This window comes from Glycine max, chromosome 20, assembly GCF_000004515.6.
Source record: "Glycine max cultivar Williams 82 chromosome 20, Glycine_max_v4.0, whole genome shotgun sequence".
In the NCBI taxonomy this organism is placed as follows: domain Eukaryota; kingdom Viridiplantae; phylum Streptophyta; class Magnoliopsida; order Fabales; family Fabaceae; genus Glycine; species Glycine max.
Window position 1 is genome coordinate 36,819,108 of NC_038256.2, and position 19,352 is coordinate 36,838,459.

General features: G+C 29.7%; 1 protein-coding gene across 1 annotated transcript; it reads left to right on the top strand.

Moving 5' to 3' along the window:
• The first annotated feature begins 14,910 nt into the window (after nt 1-14,910).
• LOC100806126 (heavy metal-associated isoprenylated plant protein 37) lies at nt 14,911-17,469 on the top strand. Its single transcript, XM_003555226.4, has 3 exons — nt 14,911-15,072; nt 15,264-15,339; nt 16,039-17,469. The coding sequence occupies exons 1-3, from the start codon at nt 15,034-15,036 to the stop codon at nt 17,145-17,147; spliced, it is 1,224 nt and encodes a 407-aa protein (XP_003555274.1). The 5' UTR covers nt 14,911-15,033; the 3' UTR covers nt 17,148-17,469.
• The last annotated feature ends 1,883 nt before the right edge of the window (nt 17,470-19,352 follow it).

Below are 19,352 nucleotides of genomic sequence, written 5' to 3' on the forward strand. Positions count from 1 at the left end.
GCTACTTTTGTAAGTGCATGTAGTGAATAGCATATATAAACATTTGAGCCTCACCACCTAAGGTTTAAATTTGCCTAGTAAAAAAAACAAAAAATAAGATATTCAAGTTTAGTTTATTTATTTAAGAGTTTAATGGTATTCTATTTTTAAATTATTCTCTAATTAGAATTCATCGTTATTCTAAAATAATTATTATAAAGTTAATAAACTTATCATATATAATGAGTTGTGATTAGATGATAGTCTAACATATTTTTTCTTTATTTAATCGATAATTTTAACAAAAAGTTTAAGATTAACTTGCTTAAAAAAAGATAAAATTTACATTTAACTTGTTTAACTCTTTTATAATCTAACTTTCCTTGTATTATTATTGATGTTAACTTTTATTATATCTTTCATAATAGATTTTTTCATAATAGCTTATATTTACTCATAAAAAAGACATGTATGTGTCTAGCAAACAAAAATATATTATTTATAAAAAATTACAAAAGTGTTTTCATACAAACAATAATATCTATGTAATTTTAATTTTTTATGATATGTGTGTATGCACGTATATGTAAACAAGTTATTCATGAACCGTTATTATTGGCTTATAAAGCTTAAATTTGGCTCATTAACTAATCATGTTCAATTTCAAACTTTATTTTATAAACAAACTTGATCAAACATTTAAAATATCGAAATTAAATAGTTTGCGAATAACTTAACTTAATTCATCTATACCTTGTCTCTAATACTTCTATTCCTCCTCTTTAAATCAACCGTTGATATTTTGCCTACCCCAATATTACCGAGGAAGTAGGCTGCAGATGCGTTTTCAGATAAGAATAAACTGAGAAAATGCAGACCGTGTTAACTTTTTACCCGATTAATTAATTCTTACTTTATAGAATTGTTTATCATTATAACATCTCCAATGGTCGTTAAAAAAATAGAATAATAGCTTTCCTTTTAAATAAAACAATATAGAACAAAAAATCTGCTGTCATGTTTTGTTAAACAGTAAACATCATAGTAAGCTTTCCCTTAATTTTGGGATTATACAGCAAAAGGACAATATGGTAACGCAGTAGCGTTGGTTGATTTTACAAAATGTCAGGCGATAACATGTGATTAGATCAAAGTATTATTAAACTATCATGCTAACGATACAAGGAATTACTGAATATTTGGTATTATTTTTCTTTATTAAAATAACATTTTAAAAAGATTTATTTTAAAAAAATATAAGATAGAAACATTTGATTAATTTAAATAAATAAAATAAAAGTAAATATTTAGGAAAAACGATAAATTAAAAAAAGAAAACACTATAACTGTATAAGTGATAGTCTGATAGATATTTGAGATTAAGTCGGGTTCTATTAGATCAATAACAGTTGCGTTAAAAAAAACTGACACTTAAATCAATATATGGTGAATACAATTGGAGCATAAAAGTTAGATAAAGGATATCTCAATTTTAATTAGCTCTATTAATATTTAATACTATCTCTAATAGTGTTGTCTTGATATTTCTCAGTAAAGTGGTGTGAGAATTGTCTCTTTTGGACAAATCTTACTAGAATAGCCAAGTTTAACAGATTCCCGGGTATGATCCAATGCTTTCTATCCATATTAAATTTTGTTAATTGCTGGAAGGTTTTTAAGTTAATATACATTTTTTAAGACCTAATGATTGAGTTTTTATTATTGGACCAATATATTGACTTAATTTATCATCTGAACCCAAATTATTCTCTAAAGAAAGTACACATTGCATTTATCACACACTCTCAGATTGTGACATTAGGTCATCAATATATAATACTCCATGTATAATTATTAGATGTTTGCTACGTCTAATGACTTGAGATCAAACTCTGGGCAAGAAATAAAGGGTTGGAGAAGCCACCAGAACCCTTCCATTTTTCAAAATCATGTAATGAACTCAAGGCTTCCACCCGGTGGTATTATGAAATTACTTCAAGGTAGCTTTTACTTTTAGGAATAGGATTCAAAGGAAACTTATATTTTTTGCACGTACTTACCGCAGGCTTCTTCCCTTTCTTTTTGTCTCTAAAAAATTCAATGTATATTGTGGAATGTGGACTTCTTTTTTACAAGTATAAAGGCAAAAAGGATTTTGACGACAAGGAGAGCAGACACATAAACTAAAATATCAAATTGGTAGCATAGGGTAGAGAGGATTAATTTCGGTTCTGCATTTAATGCACTTTCTTACCAGCCAAAATGTGGGGATCGATATATATCGAAGCACGTGGGAACATATAATGAATAACACATTAAATAATTTATTGCTCAATCTGTATCAAGTTTGGCTTTGTTTTTTATTTTTATTTATTTTCTCTCTGTTAGGGGACGAAAAGGGGAGGGGTCCATATATTTATATTCCATTTCCATAAAGCTAATCTTCGGATAAAGTGGCGGGCTATTATTTGACACAGGAACCTTCCACTTGGGAACAGGAACCGTAACTAAAGCATTCTTGTTCTTTTTTTGGCATCGCATGACTGTGTCTTAGCATGGAAGAAAATTTTGAGTTGAATGATCTTTGGGAATGTGTGTGGAACTGTGGATTTAGACTCCCACTAAATTTATGACTATACTTCTATTTACGTGGTCCAAGCTCGTGATGTGTGGCTTCCTATCCAGAAAAATAAAATGCCAATATTAATATCCATTAAACACATGTAAAGACTAAAGAGTGTGATATACATGCATACATTGGATGTAGATGTGTGTTATAAATTGTGACGGTTGTGTCTAAAATTTTGGGGATTAGGCAAAAATTATAAGTAGTTATCTAACTTTAGAAATATTTAATAATAATTAACAAAAATGGGACAGAAAGAATATTAAGTTATAATAATAACGAGCAAGAGTCTAAGACCTAAAGCAATTAAGGTTTGTCTTGCTAATTACGCCATCGTGTCTAGCAAAATTAACTAAACTTATTATTCTTTGATCAACAATTCCTAAATGATCATATATACAGAATAAACAAGTTTATCACGAGTATATAAAAAATTTAGTGTATATGGGATATGCTAATAGAGTTTAATTCAGTTAATTGATTAGATAAAATGTGAGTTGTTATAAATTTTTTAATATATTTTTTTGTTTCTACGAATAAAAAATTAAAATAATTCTTAGTAGCTGGAGCATAGCTAGCTCAAGTTGTTTGGAATGGACGAGAATGTGAACAAAGATGGTATCAGTTTTACTCATATTTGGCACCATTCAATGTGTCTAATAAATAAAAGTTACCCACTCATTTTTTTTTTTATTGAAGACTGAATATGTCGTGAAATACATTCATGACTACGTCTATACGGATAGTAGCGCACAGTCCGTTGTGTATAACCCAGAATCCATAAAGGGCTTTGGTTGGGCCAACAAAATCTTCATATATTTAATCGCACGTCTACATGGATTGATCTGCATAGCATTTTTTAAAAAAGGTTTGGTTCATAGGATGGCAAACCAACCATCATGAAGTTAAAAAAAAAAAAAAAAAAAGCTTGCTTACCTTCATGTTTTCTTAAAAAAAAATTAATCTACTTTTTTTTTTATCGTTAATAAACTACTTTTAAAGTAAAATAGAAAATTCATTATAGTCTACAGACTGGTCCACAAATTGGTCCCATTTATTACTAGTTGGTCATGCGGAGCACTCATTTTACCCCAAACTTACGAGTCCATTAACTACAGGTTCATTTAAATGTCATTCTGTACTAATTAGCCACTTGCATGCTTAAATAGACCAGTGCAAGCCAATAGAAAGCACTTTAGATTGTTTCACATTTAGATTTTTTAAAAGCGACGATTGAAAGCATTTTAGATGCTTTGATCCCAATTGTTTGAACTTTGATGTAATGGAAAGAACAATGGGGTTTTCTAAAGATAAATAGCCCCACTATAAGTTAAAGCTGGTTGCCTTTGTAAAGTCTTTTGTTTCCATAGTGTACACATTAGAGGTAATAAATTGATCAAAGAGAAATTCCATTTAGAATAGAAAAGCCAATCCATATTTCGATGGGAAAGATACAAACCGGTGGTGGCTCGACTCTATCATTTGGTTCAATATTCCAAACAGTGGCGGATCTACACTCAATGGAGTGTGCACTTGCACCTCTCATTTTTTAAAATTCATTAAATTTATAAATAAAATCTTATATTTTTATATTTTATTTTATTTATATTTATATAATTAAATTCACTAATTTTATTTTTTATAATTTGCACCCACTAATTTAGGATCTTGAATCCGTCAGTGATTTCGAACTCAACGAACTATGCTATGTTATCAGTGATTACCCGTCAATGGTGAAGCATGTTGATTACTTTAATTAGCTAGTGTCCCATCTTAGCACTCTTTTTTCGAGACGTGTTTGAATAGAAGGTGTTATCGGGCCACTGGGGTAGTGATAATCACATATTCATATCATTTTTTTTTTATGAGTACACATTCATATCATATACAATGTAATGCAGTGTTCATGAAATAAAATAAAATAGTGACTGAGTATTACATTTTATTATTTTAAAAGTCTAAGTAAATTCGTTCAGATTGGTGGAATGTAAATTACAAACTAAACTATAAATTGGAATTGAAAACAGTATCAGAAAACTTATAAACTTATAATAACGCATTAGGCATCAAATGATTACTCTCTAGTTGATGGGAGAGAAATAAAATATAACTAAATTGTTTTTATCATACATAAATTAACAAATCAAAATCTATCTCATATGTACAAAATGCAACTTTAACATTATTCTCTGTTAAGGAATTATCATGGTAATTAATAATTATATTTTAAAAATCAAAATGATTTATAAGTATATATGGCGTTGAAGATTTCATTGATAAGTTTAATTATCATGTAAGGATTTCGTGTTGTTTTTAATTAAAATTAGATTTAAATGCAATTTTGATTCTAATATTTTACTTAATCTACAATTTTGATTATTTTATTTTAAAATAGAAATATTCAGTTCTTCTATTTTAAAAAAATTGTGATTTTAATATCATATTTTAAAATAAAAGTAATATTAAATATCATTATTATTTAAGTCAAATTACAACTTTTCATTATAGGATAACAAGTTTTATCCTATTCTAATTTACATATCCTATTTTCCATCGTCGATTCCTCGAGCATCATTCAGAAAAAAATAATGAAATATCAAGAAAGTCTCCTGGGCCATCTAATACGCAATCCAAATGAGCAAAACAATTATGGGTAATGACCACCACAGGATTAGGATTTAGGATGGGCTTTTATGCATAAGGGCACATTCTTCATTCTTCAAACTTGCCTCCATGATTTGGATCCACTAGAGGATCGGTTTTATTAACAAACAAATCAAATCCGCATGCAAAATACAAATATTCGAATGAGTAGTATTTTTTAATATAATGAGCAACCCACGTAGTCACATAACATACATAAAAAAAGGAAATATTTGAGATTTGATAATTTTTTAAGAATTTAATTTTTGTACGTTGTCGGTGTAAAATATTTATAATATTCATCAATTAAAATTATTTGAAATTTAATTTTTAAAATAATTATTAGAAACATCAATAACCTTATCATACATGTCAATTTACAACTAAAAGTTTAAAACTTTGATTACATGTTAATTAAATTTAGAAAAAATAGATTATTAGTGTAAAACAATTTTATATTATTATCCAATAATAAATTAGTATGTACAATAAATTTGTTAACTATTATAATAATTATATAAAAGTTGTATCAATGATAAATTTTTGATACATTTTTAATACTAACAATGTATAGTCATTAAAATTTTAAATATAATGTTTATATGTGATCAACATTATTATTTTTCCATATGTGTGTGGCAAACTTAGTTCTATTTTTCTGTGAGGACAAGCACTGTAGTGTTCTAAGTTCGAACAACATAAAACCAACAATCATCCTCCATATTCGAGTGATATCTTCTCTGCTACTTTTATTCAAGCCACTGTCATTGGCTGAGTAGGTTTCAGAATGACTTGTGTGTTGCAATATATATAGCCAATGTAGCATTGCTTGTGCTAACTGTTCCTTGTTTAAGTCTAGAGCGGGAACATGCCTGTTTGGGTAGAACAAGGACAAACTAGTGCAGTAGTGTATGATAACAAAAATTGAATTAATGCAGAAACATTAGCTTGAAGTTTCCGTGGAGTTGGTTTCTACAAATTTATAGTTTCTATTTTTAGGTAATTTCTTGCCCACGGGTTGCTTGTGATTTTGTCTCTTTATGAAGCATTTTACTAATGTTTGTAGTAATTGTTGGGAGTGGCAAAAAATATTGTGTTGGAGTTAGAGCCTGATGGATCAAAATTTTGTGTTGGAGTTAAGAGTTTGGGGTTATTCTTTCTCTTTCTTCTTGCCCAGAAATTTTGCTTTCCTCTAAAAAAAAAAATAAGTTTGGCTAAAGTATACAGTACAATATACTCATTACATTCCTAATTATAAAATTTTCTTTAAAAATTTGTTTGATTTTCTTTAGAATATGGTTTTTAATTTTTAGATATATTAATTATTATTTTTTCTTTCATATCTTTATTTAATTATTCTTTCATCAAATATTTATGAAAAATAATTAAGTAAATAGAGAGATAAAAAATGATAATATAAATAATTAATAATTTTAAATAATTAACTAAATTAATTATTTTTTAAAAGATATAAATTAGTTGAAATATTTTTATAATTAGAGGCCAAAGAGGAGTATCCGTGAAAAAAAAATACAGTATCATATATGCTTTTGCAGTAACTAGTTTTGCCAAGATAATGTGACCTTATGGCATATGACATTTAACAATAGTTTCTTAAAAATATAGTATTTTTAAAAAAAAAAACTAAAAACAGATAAAGTTAACTTTGGACTTTGACCGAATGATGGATTCAAACTGAGGACTTTATGCTTAACTGTAGCAAGGTTCCTTTTTTTTTTTTTTTTTTTTTTGAATGAATGCATGTGAAATCTATGAATCATTACAGCATTATGTCATTTTCTCTTCATTATAATTTTAGTGGTACAGATGGACCATAGTAGTTTCTATACTGTCATATATTTTATTCCTTTATATGTATTTTTTAAAATAACCCCATCCTATGATTTATGCCTAAAAGTGTCCAAATTGCTTTACAGGTAGAACTTAGAAGCAACATTAACTAACAAAAATATTCTGAATTTAAATAAAGAAACTTAAATTGATTTTTTTTCTCTCACCATAGTAACAAAAGTTATTTCATATTTAAGGATTAATCTAAAATCGAATAGAATCACAATAGTTGTTACTACTTAAATTGATCTTAAGATAATTATTAAAAATATATTATATACTGATTTATAATTAGAAGAAAGTATAAAAATATTAATAATTTTATTATACATGTTATTTGTTTATGAATTTTTGTTGAGGAAACTTTTAATCATTGTTATAATAATAAAAAACTATTTTTTTATAACTTTTGTTCAAATTATAATTTTAAGATTGTAAGCATAAGCTAAACATGATAAAAGAAAAGTGTGATTGGCTACCTAATTGTCCTCTCTCTTTTACCATGAATGAATGGAAAAAAAAAATGCTAAAAGAGATTAAACAGGGTCGCAGGAAAAGAATTGGACACGTCCCATTCAATCCTACCCCGGGGACCCCATCATGCAATGCAACTGTTCCCATTTATGACTTTTGGATATCAAATACCAACCAGATCCTCCATACCATCTTAGGCTCTGTAGCTGTACTAAGTACTAACACTTCTCTCACAAGATGCTCATCTCACACACTTTCAGACCAGATGAGATCAGCCATGCCCTATGCTGCTGTGCATTTTTTGTTTATTTAGATAACTCATGTTAATGTTTGATTATATTAAGGAATTGATTCTCTATCTAAAACTAATTTTAAATTCAAATGATTTTTAGTAACTCTTTGCATTAGATTAAGTGTGTTTGATTTAATATTGTTGGATTGAATAGTATTCAACTTGATGATTCTGACCAAAAAGAAGAATTTATTAAAAATAATAAGTTAAATTTTTTGATGAAGATTAACTATCTAATTAATGAATATTTAATAAAAATATTATTAAAATACAAGTATAATATAAAGTTATAATAAAATTAATCAGCACATAATTATAAGTAGTGAAAGAAAACCACAACCCAATCTTTAAGGTCACCGCTTTCTTTTACGCAACGCATATTAACTCAAAATTATTTTTCAAACGTAAAATCAAACGACATGAATAAAATCACGTCAGTTGCATCCAATATCCACGGAAAAGCAAATGCACTGTAGTTGATTTTGATTTGAGAATTGATGAGTTACAATAATTTCAGATAGGATTTTATGTTTAATTAAAAACTTGATACTTAATTTTGTTATTAACTTATTTTTGAAATACTAAAGCATAAATTGCTTCATCTTAAATTAATTTAAATTTAATATAAAATTAGTTTTGTAAATATTCACACAATTACATATCAATATATTTATTATAAATTTCACCTTTAACTTATTTTTATAATAAAAAAAATTACAATAAAATTAATTTCATTTAAAAATAGTTTTACAGAAACTCCTTATTATTTTATTTTTACAGAAACTCACCTAAAGGCACACAATAATAATAATAATAATAATAATAATAATAATAATAATAATAATAATAAAGTCAGTGGTTAATAAAAAATGACAGGCTTGGTGGAGAAGCAAAGATAAACACATAAAAGAATAGAAAAAGAGGGGTTTTATGTTAGGGAAGATGCAGGTGTTTGGGAGTAGCAAGTAATGATGACCTAACAAGGCCTCAGAGTGGTGACTGAACCCTTACCCCACCACCCTTCTCTACTCCCAATTCCACTCTTGCTTCACTTTTTCACAGCCTTTGTGTGATTGCGTGCACCCTCTACTAATACTATTGTACTATAGCCTATTAAAATACTACTACACCCACCCCTTGTGACATACTCCACCAAGCCCAAACCTTAAATAGCTTTTAAACGAGGAGGTATGTTTAGAAATTGGGGACATAAAAGGTTAAAAACCTAATTTTCTCTTTTGCTTTTCCTCCTTTGCTTAGCTTAGTTTTATACCACTTTTACTTAACCCCTACCCTACCCTCTCTACTCTCTACACAACACAACACAGGTGCTATGTAAAATTGTTCCTTTTCAATTCTCAATTCTGCAACCCAACATTATGTTCCTTCCCTAGTTTAGCTCATCTGCCTTGGTTTTAATTTGGCAAATGTTATCGAGTTCCATGAACATTAGCTAAAAAAAATTAAAGTAAAAATATTTTTATTGAAAGATAAAAATTATATATCTTTTTTACGCTCTCGTATAATTTATATAATAACTATTTTTTTAATTCATTTATCAATATTCTAAAGATAGAGAGTAATAAGACCTTTTTAGTTTATATATGTATATATATGAACACGGAATAATTTTATTTATTTATAAAAAATTATTTGACATATTTTTAATTACAATTATTGTTAAGGAAGAGTGATATGTCATACACTCGTATTTAAATAACTTTAATGTACACATTTTGTATATAGTTTTGAAGTTTTAATGGTAATGGCATGGAATATAAGGATCTCAACTCAATTATGACTAAGCTAGGGTGGAGATTGTTTCAGGCTTTTCCCACTAAGATTCTGTCTTTTGTCGTCTTAAAGTACTTGTCTCTTCAGTTGGGATCACCCTGACCGAACTGCCAGTGGGTTTGGAGGAGGAGATATGCTGGAAGATAAAAACCACAATATGTGTAAAAAATATCACAATACGTGAACTTATGACTGAAACATTCTGCACTGTGTAAAATAATGATTAAATTATTTTTCTTTATCAATAGTAATAATTAATTATTTTAATATTTATGTGATTTCCTTGAAATAAAGTTGGCGTGGTTGCTGTTACAAGAAAATACAAAATAAGAAAAGAAAAGAAAAAGACAGAGATGGATAAATTGAAATAACCCAAATGCTAGAATTCATGTGCACTCGATCATGAATACCATCTTCGGATGGGCTGAGCCGTTCCATCTGGGCCAGTTCTTTCTTGTGTTCTTGATAGTAAGTTAAATATGAATTAATTCGAATAATTTTTAAAAATAATTTATAAAAAAAATAATTGATGCATTTCATTTAAAAAAACCACTAATCTGATTTCAAGATAAATACTTTTCCATACATATGAACTCGAGATTGAACATGAACCACATACTTAAAAAAGTAAGATTATTTATAAATCACATTATACCATGTTAGTCTATTTAAGTTAATTAGAATAAGTTTGTGTTAATAGATCTGGACGTTAGTGATTGATACATGGAATTTCATCTGTTGTTGCACCACTGCATCCGAATGATGGGAGCCAATTAACAATGTTTAGAAAACCATAGATCCTTGTAGGGAATGATAATGCTCCAATCAAATGACAAACAAGTCGTGACAATGTTAGCATATTGATAGCGAAAAAATAGCCTCAGACAATGGTCGCAAAGCAAGGATTGTCAACTGTCACCAAGGTACGGTGAAGCTCTTAATTGTTCATTCATTGCTTGTGTGTAACATGCATATTGGAATGGAACAAGTGTAGTCATGATCCATATGGTAAATGATTAGTAAAACTCATTTTTGGTAGGGACAAGACCCCACCGGTTTACGATTCATGCATTCCCTCGTTGAAGATTCTGCGATACCTTCTACAGTGTGCAATCGTTGTAGTAAGAAAAGAAAAAGAACATGGAGACACGGTTGAAAAAGAAATTGAAAAGAGACAGAGAGTTGGAAACATTATTAAATAAACATTCTAGTCCCCCTGAATTATTAGTATGACACAGAGACTACATGTTTTATAGAACATTTTTTGCCAACACTTGAAGTGTCCTTGAGCTACTGATTTACCAAAATTCAAAGAAATGGGCGATTTCAAATGTGTGCTAAGAATTATACTGTGCAAATTAATTAATTTTGAGACCCTTACCTTGTACTCGTGTAATTTGAATTTTGGTAGAATTCTTTTACATTATTCTTTTTTACTGCCAAACAAAAAAAATCAAAGTCAGGTCAGGTTAACTGTTGAATCTGAAATTTCAAAGTAAAATAATTAAGTTGATTCAGATTGGCTCGGTTAATTGGTTATTTTCACCGTAAGAGTTTTTTTTCAAAGTTGTTATCGGATGAAGCTTGTAAATGCTTATGAAATAATATTTGGGTTAAGTTGACTTGCAAAAGTTGAAATTCTTAATAGTATGTTTTGGATAGAGTAATTTAATTAGGTAATATCTTTTTTATAGGAAATTAAATTCTTTTTTATTAAAAGTAACTGTTTACATATATTTTAGTAAAAAGAATTCAAAATTTTAGAATTTTAAAAAGGATTTTAGTTAGTTGAAAGAATAAAATTTCAAATTCTATCTTCAAGGGAGTGAATTTGAAAATTCCTCTCTCCGTCACCGCCATTCCCCTCCTCCATCGCCTTCACCTCGACGACAACTTCCTCTCTGGCCAAATCCCTCCCGAGTACAACACCTGGTAGCACCTCCAATACCTCGCCATCTCCAGCAACGAGCTCGCTGGCAACATCGTGCCCGAGCTCGGAAACCTCTTCGCCTTCTTTGGCAAGAGGAATAGAGAGAGAACGGGTATCGCACCAGCGTCACAAACCGTAACACCCTGAAGGGAACCTTCGTCCTTCAACATGCTCAGCATGTTCTCCACGGTCTTAGCGTGGCCCAACCTAATGTCGCGTTGAACCCGGTTCACCTCGTCAGTGTCACCGTAGATCTTCTTCCAACACTGGAACCCGGAGTTGTTGAAGTACTCCCTCCTCATCATCTCCTTGTCGCCATCGCCCACCTCCTTCGCCTGCAACTACCGTCGTCACTCCGGGTCCGTCAGCGACAGCATCGCCGCCAATACCGCCACGAATCCCCCGCTCACCACCGCGATTGTGGTCCCGTTGATGGCGCCCGGACGTCCGTCGCGGTGGCCGTGGAGAGTGGTGAGATGGCGAACGCTGACGAGAGAGGGAGTTTGGGCGGTTTGTGAGAGAATCGAGTGGAAATGATAATTCTGTTTGGGTTCACAACGAAGAGGGAAGACCATACGGAGGACCATTGTGATTTTGGGCGCTGTTGTATCCAAACATAGAATTTTAAAAAATAACGGAATTTAAATTGAAGTATTGAAAATTCTCAAAATTTAAAATTCTTTAGAATCTTAAATTGCCTCATCCAAACACACAATAAGTGATTTAGTTGTATTTAGAAAAAATTTCAAAAGTATTGATTCTCCTAACTTTACTTTTAGTTAGGTGTTTGTAGTTAATTTTTTTTTACGACAATTAGACAAAAAAATAAAAATAAAAAATAAATACAAATTCAATGACTCAATTAAAAAATAATTCAAAATTCTATGAAATAATTTAACCAATAAATAATAAGTGAAGATAAAAACTTGAAAATACATGATACTTTTTTTTGTATAACTCCATCGACGACCTAAACGAAACAATTACTATTTAATTTAGATTAAGCAATAAAATTTCAAAACTAAAAAATAAACCAACCCAATAAAATATGAACAATTCAAAATTAATCTACTCCAATACTATAAATTATAAATTTTAGTTTGGGGAGTAAACAACTCACTATCAATTTTGCACTTTCAACCCTTTCTCTTCTTTTCCTTTCCTAAGATATGCATTTCACACACTACTTAACAACTAGTAAAATTAAATAAAAATAGCGAGCTTGATTTTTTAATTGTCTATTTCATTTCAATTTAAAAATAATATTATACTATAATTTAAATTATTTATTACAATTTAAAATATTAAGTTTACTTTAAACATGGACCAATACGAGAAAAATGTCCTCTCCCTTTACTTCCCATTTGTTCTATTTATACCTCAAAACAATTAATTATTTTATTTTTTAAAATAAACAATTTTGGTTCTTGTTGACATGATACTTATGTGATAAGAGTTATATAAATTCAAAGGTTAAATTAATTTTTTAATCTTTTAATTTATTCTTTTAAATTCAATTTAATCCTTTAAATTTTTTTGAGTTTAATTTAGTCATTTTTTTTAAATTGGTTCAGTCTGATCCTTCCGTCTAAGTGATAAGAAATCATACTTTGTGAAAATTCAAAATCACCATTAAATTGTTTTACACCACCAAAAATGCACATTTTTCAAAAAAATTAATCAATTTTAAAAATTAAAGGACGAAATTGAATAAAAAAATTAGAAGATCAAATTGAATCAATTTTAAAAATTAGAGGACTAAATTGAACTTAAATAAAAAAATTAGAAGACTAAAAAAATTAATCTAACCAAATTGAAAAAATAAAAAGATTCTTGATAAGAATTGAACTCACAATCTTTTATTTAAATATAAGATAATAAACCACTAAAAATACTTACTTTGTTTAATTAACTTTATAAATATTATTTTATATGTATAATAAGTCAAGAGTTTTAATTTTTTTTCTTCAAATTATCAAAATTTATAAATTAAAAAATATAATTTTTTTAATTTTATTTTATATCATTTTATATCATTTTATTTTGAATACTTTACATATTTTTATTTTAATTTTATCAATTTACAACTAAATTTCATAAATTAATACATAAGTTATTTTATAAATTGATTTTAAAATACAGATTATTTTACTCTAATTTTATAAATCAATATAACTGCATCAATTAATATGTAAATTATACAAATTAGGTAAATTTATTTAAATATATAAATTATTTTTATTCTAATTATATAAATTAAAAAAAAATTAATATTTAATATTTTAGAAAAATTACATGTTAATATTTTTGTTTTAACTATAACAAATTATATTTAAATTATTTTATGTAATTTACAAAAATTATGTAAATTTATTTTATATATAAATAATATATGAATATATGTTCCATTTACTCTTATAAATTTATAAACGCTTATAATAATTATTTTAAATTTCTTATATAATGATATCATCATCATATACACATTCATACTTACATATTATTACCTCTAGTTTTTCAAATAAGAAATACTAAATATACTAATAGTTAGTTTTCTTTATATCTCTAATATATTCCGGAGTGAATTAGTGTGATATCACTCATTATTAATGAAAGTTGATGTATTTAACACTAAGGTATTAGTATAAGTGAAATACTTTGTATTAGTAATTAGGAAAAAATGTCTTACCAATGATGGTGAAGTTAGATTTTTTATGAAATATTTTGAATTAATAACGTGATAATAAAAAATAAATGCATTTAATAATATAATTAATTTTTATTGGTTAAAAAATGTTTTTAATTATGAACGGTGTCATTATATCTAATTATTATTTAAAGCAACTAATCTTAAAAATATTTTAAAAATAAAATTTAATTTTTTAGTGTTAATTAAAAAAATTTAATTTAATCAAGTTTTTTTTATAAAAAAAAATGATGAGTTAATCCTACGTTTATTATTCAGTACCAAAAGTAGTATAAAAATCTTCACATACATACACAATACATAGAAATTAGTATGCTCTTCTCTGAAAAAAAGAAAATAGTATACTCTTGTTTCAAAGTTACTATATTATATATAATTATTATTTAAAGCGACTAATCTTAAAAATATTTTAAAAATAAAATTTATTTTTTTAGAGTTAATTAAAAATAATTAATTTAATCAAGTTTTTTTTTTAAAAAAAATGATGAGTTAGTCCTATGTTTATTATTCAGTACCAAAAGTAGTATAGAATCTTCATATACATACTCAATACGTAGAGAAGCGTGGCTACAACTACTTAGTCAGTATAAGAGAGAGAGAGAGTAGAATCTATAAGTTTTAGAAACTCACATGCAACCCCTTTTAGCATTTGCTTAAGGGGAGCTTATTTTTTGGTTGCAAACAGAGGGAGAGAGAGAAAAGAGGGAGCGTGTTTCGTTCCAAACAGCACTGAAGAAATGACTAAAGAAGAAGACTTTAAGCTCCTTAAAATCCAGGTCTTTCTCCATCACATGCTTTCTGTCTTTCTTTTAAGCCCACCCTTTCTGGTTTTGGTTTTATTTTTATTAATTGCATTTCCTATGATTATTATCAACACACAGCAAAGTTGTTTGTTGGTCTTTTCCTGAGGAATCTTTTCTGTTTTTCTTTTGTTGTTTGCTTTGTTTCTTCTCATTTTCATCTACAGACTTGTGTTCTCAAAGTGAACATTCACTGTGACGGGTGTAAGCAGAAAGTGAAGAAACTCCTTCAGAGAATTGAAGGTCCTCCCTTTCTTTTCACCTCTCTTCTTTTCCCATATCCTGTCTTGTCCTTACTATTCACTCACTATGCTCATTCTTGTCTACATTATCATCTCTAGCTTCCTTAGTTTTTCTTGTACGGAACATAAAAAAGCTGTGTTAGTTTTTCTTAGATAGAAATCGTAATCTTAGCATAGTATGTGGTGCATTATATTTTATGATATAAGAATCATACTCAAATTGACTAGTGTAGTAGCATTGCTAACTCACATCAAAGGGTTTCCTTTCATGAGCTACTATGTGAGTTAAATAAAAACAGAAAACCAGAAACGGTTAAGCCTATTCAGTACTGATTTGCTCCTTTATGTAGACATGGCATGGGTGTTTTGTTTTTAAATCATCAATGGGAAGTTTCAGGCTTTTAGTTTTGATTTTTGGAACTTGTAGCAGCTTGACCTTGGTGTATGTACGGTATGGATAATGTTAAGAACTTAATAAAATGTATAGGAGAGTTTGTCAGATAAAGAGTACAACAACAAAAAAAAAGCTCCAAGTAATTTGCCATATGGGAGAAAATATTGGACTGCTATTTAAAGTGAGAAGCTTATTATAATCTTTTTATTGTTTGTCCTATGTAAGATTGTGGGGTTTATCTTTTAATCTTTTTTAATTTATTGTTGTGCTTGGAATTGAAATTTTGGTCCCTTGGTTGATTAACAGGTGTTTACCAAGTTCAAATAGATGCAGAACAGCAGAAAGTAACGGTTTCAGGTAGTGTGGATTCCGCTACTTTGATCAAGAAACTGGTCAGAGCTGGTAAACATGCTGAACTTTGGTCTCAGAAAATAAATCAGAACCAGAAGCAGAAGAACAACAATGCCAAGGATGACAAGAACAAAGGGCAAAAGCAAGCACTGGTCAAGGGACTTGAGGCCTTCAAAAACCAGCAGAAATTTCCTGCTTTTAGTTCTGAAGAAGATGAATACTACTACGATGATGAGGACGACGAGGAGGACGAAGATGAAGAGATGCGGTTTCTCAGGGAGAAAGCCAATCAACTTCAAATGCTCAAGCAGCAAACAGCTAATGCAAATAATGTCAGAAAAGGCATGGGAGCCATTGCAGCGGGTGCTAACAATGGTAAGACGAACAATGGTGACAATGCCAATAGTGGCAAAAAGGGAGGCCCAAATCATCAGAATATGGGGATGAAGGATAGTCCTAATGGGGGGCTTGATCAGAAAACCATGGCAGCTCTTAAATTTAACAATGGCCACCTGGGTGGTGATGGTCTCAACCTCAACCTTGGTGAGGCCAAAAGGGCCAATGACATTGGTGCTATGATGAATTTGGCTGGTTTTAATGGCAATAATTGTGCCAATAATGTTGGTAGTGCCACTGTTCTAGGGGGTAATAATAATTCCAATGGTTTGGGAGGTTTTCCTGTTCAGTCCAATAACAATATGATTCCCGGGTCTGCTGCAGCTTTTTCAAATGGTGGTCTTTCTGGTGGCCAATATCCATCTTCTCTGCTAATGAACATGAATGGCTTTAATAACCATCCATCGCCATCTCCATTAATGATGAACATGAACATGCAGCAGGCAAGGCAAGCCATGCAGCAGCAACCCCAGATGATGTATCACAGGTCTCCTTTTGTTCCCCCTAACACTGGCTATTACTACAACCACAGTAGCTACAGCCCTGCACATTACTCCTACTCCTATGGCTTGCCTAGTTACCCTGCAGCAGCAGGGGGTGGTGATGATCACTCTGCAGCTCACATGTTCAGTGATGACAATACTAGCAGCAGTTGTTCAATAATGTAATGATAGGTTGTAGAGCCAAAAGGTTAAAAAAAAAAAGCAAAAAAAGGATGGTGGGTTTGACCTTAAAGTCCCATTTACCAAGCTAGTATAGTGTTTGACTGTAATTCGGTGGGGCATATGAATGTGCTAGGGATGGATGGATGGATGTGAGTGAATCATCAGTGTGGTACTATGTAGTGGTAGGTTGAGATGTTGTTTGCCTTTATTTTTAAAAAATGTTGTCCTTGGTTGTTCTGTCTCATGACTGGCTTTGTATCTGAATTGTGAAGTAGATGAACTCATGAACATGTGTTATGCTAAAGTCCTAACTTTTGAGGCCAAATATATTATAGTATATGCATCTAATCTATAACCCAATGTAAATAATATGCAAACCTAACTTTGGTCTTTGGGTTTGGAGGGACATGATGGACGTGGTTCTATTTTATTATAATATTGGACATTGGATTGGATATGGGACTATGCTCTGAAATTAGACAAGGTGACACGAGTCACTGTTTTCTGTGCACTGAGACATGATATGATGACACCGTGTGTCTTGGAACAGTTGGGTTGACAATGTGTGCATCGCTGTGAGTAATAGTAGTATTATGCACGTTAGGTGGATACGCACGCGTGTGTCACGTGTGGGGATCACAGTGCTGTAACCGGCAGGACCACGTTACAACTTGGGGAGTTGGTCATATAAATAATGTTTAGGTTTTACTAGTATGCTAATTATACACATATGATGCTGACATACCCCCAGCCAGGTATAACTTGTAGTATATTAATTGTCACAAACAAAGCACATGCACCTATGTTTAAGTGCCTTTTTTATCCAAAGAGAATTTTAAACCCATTGTAGCCTTTTTCTAGTCAGGAAAAAGGAACTTAAAAAGGTTTAAGCAGAGACTGTTGGAATTGCTACCTCGTAGCATTCCCTAGGGTCCTTCCCTCCCTTTGCTTTTATTCATTTATATATATCAGGTGCTCATCAATTCTGAGGGTCAAGTAATTATATTTTAAAGTTCAAACATTCTTTAAGGAAGTAACCATTCATCTAAAGTAGAATGAAGACACTATTACTAGTAAAACTAAAGGAGTTATATAATTACCTATGGTTATCTTTGTAATGTTTCCTTTTGAAATATGTGGTAGGATGAGCTGTTTTGGAGGCAATGAAATGGAATCAATGTAATTTTTTAGATGATGATTGGGCATTTATACTTTCTCTAAGAATAATTCTCTTGAGGTATAAATCTCATTATGATGTGATGAGTAGATTTACCTTTTAAAAAAATGAAACTAGGAAGTTGGTTATCAAGAAAAGGAAGGGACAATAAGCAGGAGGGCAATCTTGTCTTGTAAACAAAACGCTACTGCCAAGACATGGAGAATCCATGGACCGTGATCGATAAATAATCAATAGAAAGTCTACAAATGTGGCTGCCAGCAAATTCAACAACAGGTATAAAGTGGAGTAGATACTAGTAGTATATTGGGAAATGAATTATTTTAAAGAAGGATTTTAAAAAACCACTAACTCAAATAAATTATTTCGCACGTTCTCATGGACAAACTAATAGTCGTTAACTCTACTCTACAGTCAATTTACAATTAGTAGCTAAATATCTCAATTCTCGGGAATGCTATGCATGTTATGATATCCTTATTGTTATTGGTAGTCAGTCTAAATAACATCTCAGCTACGCACACCATTTTATTTAAGAATTTTGCTTAGATTAAGTAAAGCAATAAATTAAATTAAATTAAATTAAAAAATTTGTTCTGTCTTCCTTTACCCCTTTTTCCATTTTGGTGTTCACCCAATCTTATTTTTTAAAATGGTTCTAAGAACAATTTCAATAGTTATTTATAATGGTTCTTAAAATTAAGCAACTAGAGAATATTACTAGAATAAATGAATTCTCATAGATTTCTTATATATGTTACTTATATAAACAAATAAGGTTGCTTAAGCATTAAAATAATATTCTTTTAACTCAAAATGGGGATCATTGTGTGAGTAAAAAAGATGAAATGGGACTCACTAAGAATAAGTTGTAAACTCATGTTAGGCACTAAAAATTAGTGAAAACCAAATTGACTTTATGCATTGAGATACTCTAATAAAGTTCTGAGTTGATTTTTGAAAGTTAGATTTAAATTTTGCCTTCACTCGTATGTATTCTCTGTTTAAAAAAAAAAACACTCGAAAATCAT